Here is a 15125-nt window from a genome sequence, read left to right on the forward strand (position 1 = left end):
CGAGTTTAAGGACTGGGCACCCTCCAGCCTTCTGGCACATCTGCAGGGCCCTGCCAGGAGGGAGGATGCTCTGCTGTTGCCATGGCTGTCCTGCTTCCCCCTTCCCTCGTCCCATGACCCCACCTGTCTTGGTGCCCCCCGAGCATCCAAGAAGCCCCCTAAGCATGCCTCACCTTTGCTTTACACATGTGCCTCTCGCAGCTAAGCAGAGCCACAGCGGTTGTGTTTTATTAATGGGATTTCTTCATAACCTCTTCCCAAGCATGCAGATTTTCTGAACGCTGGTTTCTTTTTAAAACTCAGGCTATTGAGACAGAAGCCTGTTCAGAAACTGTAACTCAAACGCTTGGAGCCAGCCAGGCACAGGAATCCATCCCTGGGCTGCAGACCCTCTGCTGACCTCTCAGCGTGTGACTCCAGCCTGAGCCCCACCAGAGACATGAGCAGATGCTTAAATGTCTTGCTGAATGGCAAATATTTTTATTTTAGCGGGTTAATTATGACTTATTCCAGTATGCCTGCTCTGGGGAAATTTGGTTATTTTCTAATTTATTTGAAAAAAAATATGTTTCAACTAAAAAAAATGTGACCTTTACGTGAATTTGAAGACAATAGTACTACTCAGGAATGTGAAATTAGATTCATGTAACCCTGCTGAATTTGGATTGAATTTCTTACTGTTAGTTCCTGAATTCACTCTAAAGAGTAAAATTTGTCTTTTTCCTTACCACAGGATTTCCTGCGAGATCTCTTTTTGCAGCATAACAAGATGGTTGCTGAAGTGAAGCTGGAAGAATATACTGATACCATGGTAAGAAAAGATAGTGTTCATATTGTTTAGTTTATACTACTGCCTAAAAATCTCCTTCAGGGTCAATGTCTATAGGGCCATAAATAATAATATAGGGCCATACCCTCTTAAAAGGTGTATCTTCTCTAAGAGATCCCTGTGGAAAGTTAACACATGCTGCTGCTGTTTCTTTGCACTGCACTGGACATCAGCTGTGAACAGCATTTCATATATTTTTTTCTTTGAGTTGAACTGTTTATTATGAGAAAACAGCTTGACTTTATGCCAAAGCAAACTGAACCCTAAATCCATTTTTAAAAAGTAGTTGAGGTGCATCCCTCTTCAGGGTGCGTTCAGCCTCGGCCAGATCTCCAGCTCCTTCCCTCCCTCCCTCCTGGCAAATCCTTTTGCTCCCAAGACACGCGGGTATCTGGCTCTTCTGCTCTACAAAGCCCAGCAAACCTTGCTGGCTCCCTGCTGCTTCCCTGAAAGACTGAGAGGTTGAAAGCTTCAACTCTTCCCCTGCCTTATCACAATATATTTTTTCATCATCCTGCTATCAGCAACATAATATTTGATGTAAGTTTAGGATCAATCACCTGGATTTCAGAGTGACTTATTATATCTAACCATCTAAAAAATAAGAAAAGCAAAAAAAAAAAAAAAAAGCTCATTTCTGATGAAGGGTATCATTTGCTTTCCACTAGCGGACATCTACCATTGCAATTTTCTAAATGATTTTCAGATGAGGCTGCCTTGATTCTTGGCACAAAATCTGTACTTGTACCTAAAATACAGCTTGGTATGCAAGCAAACAAGGAGCTGCCCACATATTTTGCAATACCATGTTATGTATGCATGATGCATCTGTGCCTAGAAATGTGACCCTTTACAGCAAAGTGAAAAACTGTACCATTACAGAAGACTGTATTTTTTTATTTTTTTTTCATATTTATAGGACAGTGAAGGGAGAGAAATGCAAGCTACAGAAATTATTTTCCAACTGGCAGAGCTTGAAAACAATAAACCCCCATAAACTACAGCTAGAACAAAAACCTTCCTGGTAGTGCTTGCAGGTAGCAAATAGCTTTTATGCTGCTCCGTTAAGGTTTCCTCCCCCAGTGCCTAATCTCTGATCAGGTGCTGGGGAATAGGCGATCTGAAGTTCGTAGACATTGGGAGATTCCTTTCCTCCAACTTCTTTCCCTTTCCAACAATTTCCCAAGAAAGATCTGTGATTTCTACTGCCCCAAGGCAGTTAGATATCGACGTGATCTGGTGACGCAGCCCGGGGCTGACAGCCAGGAGGTCTGGTTTCTATTCCCATGGTTTTTATAGATTGGCTTTGTATCTTCAGAGAGGCAGTTTAGTCTCTACGCTACAGGATAAGGTTTGATCTGGGAAAAGGGATGCTTTGTATATCTGTGGAAATCTGTGATCTGAAATGCAAATCTGGCTCGTGAGGAAAAATGTTTGCAAAGCCGCAATGCCAAAAGAATAAGGGATGTTAACGGTTATTAGAAAATGAGGATATGGCAGATGACTTTTTTTTTTTTTCCTTGCAATTCTTTGCTATGAACTGAAGATCAAAGAAGTTTGCAAACACACCCGATCCCAACAGCTAAGGCAGGGTGTGAAATTACAACACATGTAATCTTGCCCTGTGATATATCATAGTAAAATAGAGGACATGAATTCTGTATGTCACGGCAAAGTATCCACATGGACAGCATCTCTATAGCAGCAGATACACTGCTCAAAGTGATTGCAGGGGAACTTGTCTGAAGCAGTGGGGCAAAATCACAAGGAGGGAAGAAAGATTCACGCGTACGTTTGCGGTGCTGGATTAGAAAGGGAGGAGAAGTGACTCGAGGAGCCAAGAGCAAAAGTATGAGGTCAAGGCCCAGGGCGATGAGAGCTCTCTGCTTTCTACACGGAGCAGGGAGCTGCTGAAGCGCAGAGTCCCGATGGGTCTGTCACCATCGCCAATGCCTGGGAAAACAGGGTGACAGTGGCCCTGACGTATTTTGCTGCAGAGCAGGAGCTTTACATTTAATTTCTGAGGCTTTCACAGACTTCTTAACAACCAGCAGCACCAATTCCTTTACTGCAAAGTGGAAATACTTCTATTTCTCCCCCCTATCACTTTACTCCCACCCTTTTCTCCATTTATAGCGCAGAGTCTTTGGGACAAGGACCTGTTTCTGCTGCACGCAGCTACAGGATCTCTCAGGGTGGCCCATCTATCCAACTCAGGGCTTTCAAGTGCCACTGTAATAACATTCAGTTGAAATAAGCTGTGTCCCAAGGAGCTGTAAACCCATCTGTCTCCACAGGAATTTAAAGCTCTCTACCCTCTTCTCTGTACGTCCACAGCCAGCTGCACACATCTTAAGCAGCTACTGATATACTGAGTGGATCCTAGAGCCTTCTGGAGATAGGGGTAAAGGGGAACAGATAGAAGCTATCACTTTAAAGAAGCTAGCTGAGGCATGAGGAAAAAAAAGAAAAAGAAAAAAAGGCAATTTATGATTCTGTGCTGTTTGCAGCTTCAGCTTGTGAGAGGTATGAGCAGATACCATACCAACCAGAGCATGCTAAATCCTTGCCCCTTACTTATGCTGCTATGAATGACTTTAGACCACATTAGAAAAAGCTTGGAAGAGGGAGAAAGTATTTCTTTTGGAAGAGATTGGTTGTCTCCAGAAAGGAACATCACTTTATCAGGCTGCTTAGAAGTTATTGCTTAAGAGGCTATTCTGTTTCCTTGTGACCTTGACATCGTCTCTTCGAAAAACACTGATACAGGTCAGGGATTTGATGAACAAGTATGAACCCTTGGAAAGACAACAAGTAGTGAATGCATTGGCATTGCACAAGCCCTGTGAGTCTGCTAAATCAAACCTTAAAGAGCACTAAAGCCACTGGAGAAAGTCACAAAAGAAAAATGTTTGAATTCTCAATCTTCATGAGGGAATTCAAGTAGCAACCCTGTGCTGAGGAAGCTCTTTTGCAGGCAGAGTTCTTGTTAGTTTTCATGCCTACATATATATATATATTTTGTTTGTTTGTTTGTTTTGGTATTAATAGTCATTAAGTGTGTATTAATATTTATTTGCATGTACCCGCTTGCATAAGAAGATACACAGTCACATGCAGCTCTGAATCCTTGAAAACGATCTGTGGGTTTGTTGTGTTCCCATGGGCATAGACCAAGAGCTGTTGGCAGGGAGCAAGGTGCTCAGAGGCAAAGCAAAGCCCTGCATTGCTCTGAGCCTCTCCGGGCCGTGAGAAGATGCTCCAGGGGTCCTGCAGTGCGTGCTCCTGGAGACAGGGTGGGCACAGCTGAAAATGGAGATTTTTAAGAGCATGGTGAGAACATTCTGCCGTTCTGGAGTAACACAAGCTGGAGAAATGAAAGCTTGCCCCCTTACAGCTTCACAATGAGGAGGCCGCGGAGGATGACAGCAGTACTAGCAAACTTTCCCACCCCCTCCCCACCTCCCCTCAGCCCCCAGTCACGCTCTTATTAGGCTTCTGGGTCCTGGTGAAGTTTCTGCCCATGATCACCCAGCTCATGTGTGCATTTGACACCGTTTTGCCATGAGTGACAGCTTCCATACCTGTGCATGCACATAGCTGTGCGCTTAAGCAGAATACTGTAAATGACTGAATATGAACCATGACTTAAGACATAGTTTCTGTTGAAATTAAGTATTCATCCTTTTTTTCCTGTAAGAACAAAATTCTCACTCACCTTTTGCATCTTGGCATACGTTATTACTGCATTCATAGAAACACTGATAGTTTATAGATTCCCAGATAGCAGCATGCTACTTCTAGTTTGTAATCCCAACGTCTACAAGCCAAGTGCAGGGCAGGCTCATTACTGAGGCAAACATCAGCAAACTAAGTTGTATATACTGCTGAAACAGTCGCACACGCAACACTGACATTCACTTTTTGCATTGCTTTATGTTGATAATGTCAGACTGAGCATAAAACTGTCCTTCAATTTGACCGTTATTATATCCTAGTAGAATGTAAAAGATAACACACACCCCCCTCCAGCCAGTGCACTACCTTTGCCCACCACAAGCTAAAATACTAGAGAGGTGACAATGCAAGTGCAGTGGCTAATAATTCAAGAAGCATTGGTTGTGAACTACAGTATTTGAAAGTTAGTAGATGGAGATGGCTGAGGATGAAATATTAGCCCCGGAGAAGTCAAAATAGAAATCCTGCCAGCTGTAATGATGCCAGGGTTTTGCTGGGCTTATCTGCAAAGGTTCTCCTGGGGACTGAGCTTCATACCCCGAGCAGTCGCTGCCCCCGCAGGCAAGCCTGCAGCTGACTAGCTGAGGGCTCCTCATCTTCTCAGTGCAAAGGGGAACAGGCTGACTTCTCCCTGAAGATGGTCTGTGTCCATGGGTACATATTGTGGACTACCTTTATTGTACACTGGGGGATTTCTGGTGCTTTTGTGGCTGCTGCCTGTCCCCTCTGTGAGGACAATGCTAGAGGCTCGGTGTGGTTGCTTCTTTGGCTGTGAAAGCTTGTCTGTCTGTGCTCAATGCCAATGCTGCTGTAATTTATATATACATATATATATATATAGAGAGAGTATAGCCTAAAAGACTGGTTGCCTAAAGGAGCAGTCTTTGTACACTCCTTCTCCTGGTAGTGGTCCATGCTGGCCTCCCTCCCAGGTGGCTCCGTAAGGATGCCATGACCCCCAAGAGACTGCATCTCCAGTGATGCACTGACACTGCAACCATCACATCTCCTAACCCCAGCCACCACTGTGGGACCCCCCTCATCCCTGGAGAGCTTTCTCCTGGCTTTGGGTGGGTGCAATACCTCTTGTTGCTTTGCTGTGTGTGACAAAGAGAGGACCCACACAGCTGATGAACACAACGGAGGGAAATCTGCCTCCCGCGTCTCTTCTAGACTTAATCTCAGTGATGCTGTTGCCTCTGGTTTTGCGCCACACTTGCTGTAGCGTAAGCCAGGGGAAGCAGAAAATCCCATTTAAGTTCAAACTTCATTTCTGAAGATCAAAATCACCAGAAGTCAGGAGCCTGCACTTTTGAAAACCTCAGCAGATAATGCCTTGGTCTTTCAGGAGCCAAAACGCTCTTAGAAATCCTGCAGTAAACAACTCATCTAGATTACACGGGCAATCTGTTCGGGCAGAGCACTGAGTTTTTGTCCCAAGGGTAACTCACTGGCCACAGAGCCCTTCTGTCGCTCTGCAGAGGCCTTGGGTCCCTGTCCTTCCCTAAGGAGAGAAGCCATAGGCAGTCCTGCAGCTCGGGCATGTGCCTGTCTTTATACACCCTCAATAACTTTTGTTCTCACTGGCTAATTTTAGTTACAGCTGTTGGGTATAGATGCCCTCAACATACACATCTGTGAGAGTAGGAGGTCAGGCAAGAGCCGACTCCTTCCGTGTCCCACCTAAGGGATAAAACACTTTATTACACACAGAGAACCAGAACCACGGAAGGTTTAAAAGCAGGCTTTAGTGAGTCCACTCATCACAGAACTATTTATTTTGGTTGTTTACTTCTTTCCTTATCTCTCTCATGGAAAATAATTCAGATTTATAATCTTATATTGCTCTTCAAAGCACATGTGTGTTTGTCATATCGTGGTGTTTCAGCGGCCGCCTTTACAACACTGGACTGGGAAAGCAGAGATATTTCCTTTGATGAATTCAAAGTCAATGGCAGTTTTGATTTTGCACTTAAAAAAATTAGATGTAACAATTCTTATTTTGCAAACCCAGCTCTTGGCTTATGCTCTGTCTGCCTCAGAGTGCATGGACGATGTTCAGACAAACAGAACTAAGACTTCCCTGGTTCACTGACATTAAAATGTCAGTGAATTAATTTGTGCAAACACTTTAAAACACGGGGTAGCTTGACAGTAAAATAAATGCACCATTTTATAAAGCATACTGCTAGATGCAACAAAGCTTTTAGTCAAGCAGAGTGCTATTTAAACATGCCAGACCTTGTCCTTAACCACATTGAGATGTTTCATATCAGCCTGGCAGCATAAATATACCTTTCAAGAGTGTAAACTGAAAATCCATCAAGTTTAACCTATCAAGATGGTGTGTAAAGGCAAAAGTTTAAATTAGAAACAATCTCATAATGATTTCAAATATCTTCTTGTCCCATGATATACACTTCGTCACATGGGGTGGGTACCCTCTGTCATTCTTTGTGTACTTATGTACGCAATTAGCAGATCAGATCAAACACTTGCATGCTTGAAATTTGAAAGTTTCATTAATAAACATTTCCCCAGGCTTTTACTGAGTAATGCAGCCCATGATTGACATGGAGTGGGTATGCATGAGCTCCAGTTGTCCAGATAATAGGATTAGGTCTATCTTATTAGCTGTGGTACCTGAACTAATTCAGTGAACACTATTCCATCTTCCCGACATGTTTTCCCTCTTTCATGTGGAAGTCATTCAACAAGAATTAGCTCAGCCTAGGTCTTCCAGCCAGACTTTGCTTTTCTTTCTTTTGACTGGTATAGGTAATCAAAATATTGCATATATTTGAAAATTTTATTCAGGATACTTGTTGCAGAAAAAGGCAAAACAATTTGAAAACACAAAGATTCTCCCTTGGTATTGCAAAAGCAGAGCTGAGTGAAGGAGGGCAGAGAGGGGAGCTGGTTAGCTGTAAGTAGAGACATGGTCAGCCACTGAAAGTTTAATGTTCAGCTCAAAGATAGGGTGCAAATGAAGCAAATTGACTGGGCATGTTGCTTTTCATTAAATGTTCCACTAAGGAAAGTATTATCTCTGCAGTTAAATGTGTTTTAATAGGATCTGCACTACTGATGGAATATTGTAAAGTGTTCAGAAATGGATACAGTTGAAAACCACCAGCTCTGAAAATTTATAATGAAGCAGAGAGACTTTCACATCTAAACCATCACCTCTAATCTAGCCTGTTTCATTAAGCTCTTCAGCCTCCCATGGTTATTTGCAACTTCTGAAACAGTGAAAACATGCTGCACCCACAAAGTAGAGCAGATGCAGGACAGGTGGGACACCCAAAGTCCCAAGAAAAGAATAGCTACGCTAGAATGCTTATTTATTTATTCTGTGGAAAAGGAGATGAAACTGGAGATGTTTCACTGGAAAAAAACCTCATGGCTTGTCTCAGACAGGCCTACGTGAAATGAAAAATGGGCCTACATCTGCCCCTTGGATTGGGAACCACCAGATCTGTCCTAGTCCCAGAAGCTGCCATCACGGTCAGCATTGATAGGTGTTTATCAGCGAGCTTATACAGAGGTCAGGACCTTGTGGTCACAGAGCTGAACTTCTCCCAAAAGCTCTGTGTGCTTTCCTGAGGCATTACAGAGGGAAAAACATATCTGAATCTAAATTCTGGGCTGAAATGCTGGGGTTTAGTTCCAAGAAAGTACTTCTGAGACACACAGAGAATGGGAGAAAATAAAAAACCACCTTCAGGAACTCAGAAACATGTAGGAGAATCCAGGTGAAGTTCGAAGAGAGCTAAAGGCAGTAAGTTTTAGTGTGTTTTGGTAAGGGCATTGTATCTTTGCGCGAAGAAAAGACTAGGGCATGCCTTCAGCCAGACCTGCCCTGTCCCGGGCAGCAGTGTCCCTGAGAGCTTCACCCCATGCTTCCCACCAAACGCTGTCCCCTCACACCACGCTAGGCACACCACTTTATGGTGACTTCTTACAGATGTCTGGGTAGCGAATGCTCCTCGGTGGCCTAAACGGAGGGATTTACTGTAGAGCCTAGGGACTATGGCATTTCCACCACCCAAATGTTGGCATTTTCTCTAGCTGGCTAAACAGAGGTTGTCTCTGTAAGCTTCCTTTATGGAGTATTTTTCAGAGTAAGAGTAATAGCCTAAGCTGGATGTTGCAAAGCCACATGCAGTAGAGAGTCCGCAAAAGCGAGCCAGTCAGGGTATCTCCCCCTCTCCTCACATGATGAACAAAACCAGGTTATAGGCACTGATGTCCCGTTTGGAGAGAGGCTTTTAAAATCTTGTCTGGGATGATTTATTTTTAGAAGAAACATTAACCATTTTATATTGCCTGCAGAATAACTCCTTTATCAGCCAGAAACTGAAAGTTCATGTTTTTCTCTCTGATGGCAGTGGGAAGCTGTTGTTGCAAGGGCATTTCTCTCTTTGGTGGCACCACTGAAGCCAGCCTTGCCCCATTGTGGCCCCAGCAGAGACCAGGGAGAAGTCCCATATTGCAGTGGGACAACTGATGGGGCAGAAAGCAGGATGGAAGAAGTTAGATAAGCTGGAGATGAACAACTTGGACTGATGCAGCTTAAGAGAAGTCCTCAGGATGGCTCGGGAGCTTTATTCATCTCTTCAGCTCTAGGGCTAAGGAAGATTCAGAGGTCTCTCATCTATCATTTAGTGGCTCTGCACAGAAGTGGGAAGTGGCTTTCCTTGTGCCACTGAACGCCTGCATGGCTCTCAGGATGTGATTTTTCCAAAGATCTCAATATGAGCCTTCAATCATTCATAGGAGTTCTATACTGTCTTTCAGTGGGAGGGAAAGTTAGCCCATACCGGGTGCTCTTCAGAAAATCCCATCCAAACCTCAGCAGTGTAAATCATGCAGAATAATTAATGGAATAAAATTCTGTTGCAGATTCTTACCTAAACCCAGTGCAATAAAGGGTTACCACAGGCTCAGCACCCTCAATGTACATGCCTGCCCTCAAGCAAGGGGCAGGGAGGAGGCAGCCCTGACAAAATAGGCATGGTGTTTATGCAAGGGGTCCTTGACAAATGGCATCTCTCCAGATGACACCTATCCTCATGCACGTGTCAAGCTCTGCCCCGGTTTCACTGCTGGGAAGTGCTCAGGACCTGCTGCTGGCTCTGCCTGGAGCTCCCGCAGGGTCAAGCTGTGTCACAGAGGATGGTTCTCTCCCTCAAAGCTTCCTGAGATGGGGACTGGTATGGGCTTTCTCCAAAAGGTGTGCAATTAATCACCAAAGTGACCTGGTTACTTATAACCATTAAATAAGCAAATGAGGTTCATGAAGGTAAGATTAAAGCATATTCTGTTACTGAGTATCTGACAAAGAATGGCAACCCATCTTAGCAAAATATTAATCTTCCCCCCCCTACAATGTAGAATACATTTTTTCTAGAACTTTAACCCATGAGTTATTCAGGTTTGCAACCCATTAAACATCTCCTCCTCTTTCCCTGTAACAGACTATTTTTTGTGCCTTGCAGAGAAACACTGCACCAAATACAGTAAATAAATAAATAACTTCTAGTGGTGAGTCATCATAAAGATCATATTAAGGAAAAGGTAATATTAAGGAACAGATAAGTTTTGTATTCACACAGATTAACCTCTGGACGTTGGCAGCCTGAACCTTCTTCCCAGTCTTACCGCTTTCCGACAGCAGGCTTTGAGCCAAGCAAAGCCCACAGGCTTTAGCAGCGTAAAACGCTGACCTGAATTTCTATCAGAAGGTGACATCTGCACCTCAGCTGCTTGTAGCCACAGCAACAGTCAAAGATAAGGATGGAGTCTGGCTGGAAGTGTTGAGAATGTCCTCCCTTTTTTCAGCATTTTTTTCAGGGGCCATGGCAAGGCCAGTATTTAGTTTCTTAAGGTGTTTGTTGGAGACCTGTCTTTATCCCTGTGTAAGGTGGGAAAGGAAGCGGTGCTGGTATTTGATTGCTTGGCTTGTCGCTGTTAGAAAGCAGGGGGGGTTTGCTATGCTTTTGTGCCACCCTTGCACGTGGTGCTAGCAGCAGATGCCACGCTGCCTGGGGCTCGGGCAAGCACCCCGAGCAAGCAGAGGTTGAGGGCACAGGGCAGAGTAAAATGTACTTTGGCTTTTTCGTATGTGTGTTCTCCTCATGTTCTATCTATTGTATCTCTGTCTTCTTGATTATTAGATGAAAATATTTGACAAAAACAAAGATGGACGGCTGGACCTGAATGACCTGGCAAGGTAGGCTTTAATAATATTGTGGTTTTTTTTCAGCTCGCAATGGAGATCCAGGCAAGGTGATGATCTCCCTCTGGGGACACGCGTGTGAATCCTACCTCCTTTCAAATTGAATCAGTTACTCTGACATAGGTATCCCAGGTCTCTAATGCACGGTCCCCATTGCAATAGCCCAAGAACCTAGAGCCGGTAACAGTGAGCAACGCGAGGACCTGTTTGTGCATCACCAACATGCTCTGGCATGATCCGTGCCACCGCTGCAACGCTCCCCAGGAGGTGACGAAACAGCCAGTGGCACTGTTTCTCCAAAAGAAGGATGTTGATCCCCTTCAGCAGGGTCACAGATGTGCATTTATTTCACATTGTTGTGCGCAGCAGGGATTGCAAAGAATTTTTGCTGCTCGCTTGAGGAATAAAAGTGCCACAGCAAAGGAGTTTGCCAGAGGCAGTAAGAAAGGATTTGGAGAGGCAAGGTGAAGAGGCTTGTGAATGAAGCTGGGGACTCAGTCATGGGCTTCTGTCTCTTTTCTGTCCTTGATACCTCAGAGGCTTTTATATGATTTTCACTGCATACAGACAGAGAGTATGCCTCTGTCTGTAAATGTATGTGCAATGACCGGGCAGGACTTTAAATGTGCAGGTACGGTCTTAAAACACCGGTTTGGGGGACAAGAGGAGAGAGGTGCTGGTTTGCCACTGTTACTTTCTGCTTGGGATCACAATGAATGCCAGCACAAATAACTGCAGTGCATATGGCAGTTCCCTTTGGCCACTGAATATATGAAGAGAAACAGAGGCAGAACGGAGAATATCTAAAGAGGGTTGCTGTTGCATTTCCCTCTTGAATATGGTTCCCTGCTACCCCCTTTCCCCAGGCTCCCCTCTGGTCTGTGCACATTTCTCACAGCCCAAGCCCCTCCTCGTGCAGACACAGCTCAGCACGCCCGGTGTCGCGGGCTCTAAAACATCAGGGTTAGCAGAGCAGCTGGAGAGAGAAAAGCTTTCATCAGTGCTGTGAGGGAATTTGGGAGGGGAAAGGAGAGGGATCTGGCCAGTCTTGGTGCTCAGGCCAGTATTACTTTGTCCTTGACTTTTACAACCACCAATTCTCCCACTAAAAGAGAACGATAAATTACTCTTTCCTTTAACACAGTGCAGCAATCCAGTTACAAGGAATTATTGTCTGGTAGCTCTTCCTTCAGAGGCTGACCACCTCCATTGCGCTGGACCACCAGAAACACTCTGAGAGAAGCAATAGTGTTAAGAAACACATTTGCCTCGAGCCAAAGGGCGCCCGCCATTCCCCGTCAGACAGGGAGGGAGGCGCGTGTTCCCGTAACAGCCCCCCGTAAATAACCCTGCAGGCGATTTTCTTTATTTAAAGACCTGTAATCTAAAAATCTCTTTGCTTTACAAACCAGAAGAGTTCGGAATAGTTTGTATGTAGATGATAAAGTGGAAAGATGGTAATTTAAATCTCTCCATTCAGGATTCTGGCTCTCCAGGAAAATTTCCTTCTTCAATTTAAAATGGATGTAAGTAGTGCTATTTTTTGATGCATCGATCTCATCTCTCTCATCTAAGATAACCTGGGCCCAAACCTGAATGTTTTTCTTTTTTCTCTGTAATTTGCTTGTCCTCTCCACATGCAGGCTTCCAGCACAGAGGAAAGGAAGAGAGATTTTGAGAAGATCTTTGCACACTATGACGTTGTGAGTCCCAGATTTAACACACATAGATTTAACAGACACTGCGAAGACTTCTTCTTCCTGCTGGGTGCGGTGGGGGTCACACAGGAGCTGCAGCTGTGCCCGAGCCAGAGGGGCCCAGGCGCCAGGCTGGGGGTTAAGGTGGGGACAAAAGGGAGCGATGCTCAGAGACCTCATGGTAAAGGACCCATTTTGACTTTCTCCATCGCCACGGCCAGCGCTGCTGCATTAGCAGTATCTCCCTGCAGGAGACATAAGGGATGCACTTTGGGACCTGCATCACCATCACCTTGAAAAATAACACCCCTTCTGGCACTGAACAAAGGGTTATTTAGGGAGTTTGGCCCAGGACAGACATGACCACCTAACTGCCTGTTAGAAATCAGAAATTCAGTGCCACTTCTGACAGTCACACAACTCCCTCAGGGTGGTGACCAGCAAGCCTCACAAAATGGTGGGAGATGTTGCTGCCGTTTGAGGGGAAGAGATGGTTTGGGAAAAAGGAAGGGAACTTAGATATAAGGAAAAAATTCTTCACTGTGAGGGTGGTGAGGCACTGGAAGAGGTTGCCCAGAGAAGCTGTGGCTGCCCCATCCCTGGAAGTGTTCAAGGCCAGGTTGGATGGGGCTTTGGGCAACCTGGTCTAGTGGAGGGTGTCCCTGCCCCTGGCAGTGAGGGGTTGTAACTAGATGATCTTTAAGGTCGCTTCCAAACCACACCATTTGATAATTCTTTATGCTATAAAGCTCAGTGATCAGGTGGACCTACTGACCAGCAAACATTGTGCTTTTGACTTACTGGAGCATTTTGATATTTCTTCCATCTTTCAGAGCAAAACGGGAGCACTCGAAGGCCCAGAAGTGGATGGTTTTGTCAAAGATATGATGGAACTGGTCCAGGTAGCTTCATGGCTCTTTCTATTTATTAATACCCTCTATTTCCAAGAGGAAGGTGATTGTTTTGGTAAAGTTATGTAAATAGAGAGCTTACATCAGAATTTCTTTCTTCTGTTTTCATTGTGAATGTGGTCCTCACCAGCATGACATCATGGTTCATCAGCTCATGACAGGGCTGCACTTGAAAATTACTTGAGCTCTACCTGAAATCAAGAATACCATGCCCAGCATGTCACCAGTTTCTTACAGACAGCAGAGTCCATCTGCACTGGATTACCTTGTGTTTCCAGATGCAGTCCAAGATTCAGGTTTTGATCCAAATATAGTCTGGTCTTTGGCTCCCTCTGAGCCTGAGCATGTTGCATTTCCTTAGAGTTACGCACAGTCCCAGACCTCTTCTGTTTTTGCAGGGCATCCTTTCCCCATTCTCTGTTCACTTCCCCACCTCGTATGCGCTGATATGGGGTCAGGCCATTTGGTCTCTCCTCCTTGGGTGGATTTCCCTGCCGCTGCACAGCCTGCTGCTTTACAGGGCTGGGGAAATCCAGAGCTGTTTTCTCTCTCAGCACTTTTTTTTTTTCTTTTGCCTGCAGCCCAGCATTAGTGGGGTGGACCTGGATAAGTTCCGCCAGATCCTGCTCAACCACTGTGATGTGAACAAGGATGGGAAAATTCAGAAATCCGAACTGGCTTTGTGTCTTGGGCTTAAAATGAACCCGTAGCCGGGAGAGCACTCGTGGTGTGTTTCCCTTGTGAGATTTGCCTGCTGCTCCTCGTGGAAGTGTGTCCGTGCTGCTGTGTGAGCGGTGGGGAGCAGGGCCACCGCGCCGCTGGGCTGCAGAGCGGCCGCATGAAGGTGTGGCACAATGGGATTCGCATGGAGGGCCTCCCCGCTCCGCCATTCCCTTTGTGGTGTTCGCTCGCTGCCGCCACTTGCTTGTGGGTCCCCTTAGCAATGTTTCTGCCCACCAGCACACCAGCTGCTCAGAAAAAGGGTTGCTGTTCTTCTCCTGACCCCATGAAAGGCTGCCCTGCCCCTGCCCCCTAGGATAGGGACAGGTGTCTCCTTCAAAACGTCCCGTCCGTGCTCTCAGAGTGCAGCTACTCGGTGTTTCTGGTGGACGCCTGATGTGTGAAGTCGTTACTTTGGTGAGCGTCGCGCTTTGTTTGTGCATTTAAAATATTGGATGGACGACAGTGAATTCGTGCAGAAATAAAAAATGACAGTTATGGAAATTCAGTAAGATTGGAGTTTGTGTGTTAGGTACAGAAAGCCATCTGCTGCAGACTGGCAGACCATACGTTGCAGCCATTTTATGTAAAAAGCATTAAATGGCAAGAGGTTTTGTGATGCCCACCAGCTTTTCTTCCAACCCAAACTGAAGCAATACACAATGCTTCCATAAACTGAAAAACTGGAAGGACAGAAGCCTAATTAAAGCACAGCTCTTAAGCACATGCTTATGTTTTTAAATCCCTAAGAGTTAGTAAATACTTGTAACTTTTATTGAACTTAAACTTCCCATCACTTCCAGGCCACGAGTGTGACCCTGGAGCCTAATGGCAGCAGCATCATTTGCACCACATATTTCCCTGCCCCAAAGGCTTTGACTGCATATTCAGAAAGTGCCACACTTACGCTATCATGCCCTAATAATCCTTTCTTCACTTCCAAAGAGAAAACTGTGGAGGAAGGGTTGTTGTCAAAACTCCCGCACATT

At 45.1% G+C, this 15125-nt stretch overlaps 1 protein-coding gene across 1 annotated transcript in view; it reads left to right on the forward strand.

The window, feature by feature from the left end:
- The window catches only part of SCGN (secretagogin, EF-hand calcium binding protein), a 28413-nt gene extending 13779 nt beyond the window's left edge, over window positions 1-14634 (forward strand). Inside the window, exons 6-11 of the mRNA XM_075747110.1 lie at window positions 734-811; window positions 10747-10802; window positions 12289-12334; window positions 12452-12511; window positions 13339-13407; window positions 13998-14634. Of these exons, the coding sequence (XP_075603225.1) occupies window positions 734-811; window positions 10747-10802; window positions 12289-12334; window positions 12452-12511; window positions 13339-13407; window positions 13998-14126 (438 nt within the window). The 3' untranslated portion in view covers window positions 14127-14634. The remainder of the gene's footprint in view (window positions 1-733; window positions 812-10746; window positions 10803-12288; window positions 12335-12451; window positions 12512-13338; window positions 13408-13997) is intronic.
- Window positions 14635-15125: the final 491 nt, after the last annotated feature.

Source organism: Balearica regulorum, chromosome 2 (genome assembly GCF_011004875.1).
Source record: "Balearica regulorum gibbericeps isolate bBalReg1 chromosome 2, bBalReg1.pri, whole genome shotgun sequence".
Taxonomy (NCBI): Eukaryota; Metazoa; Chordata; class Aves; order Gruiformes; family Gruidae; genus Balearica; species Balearica regulorum.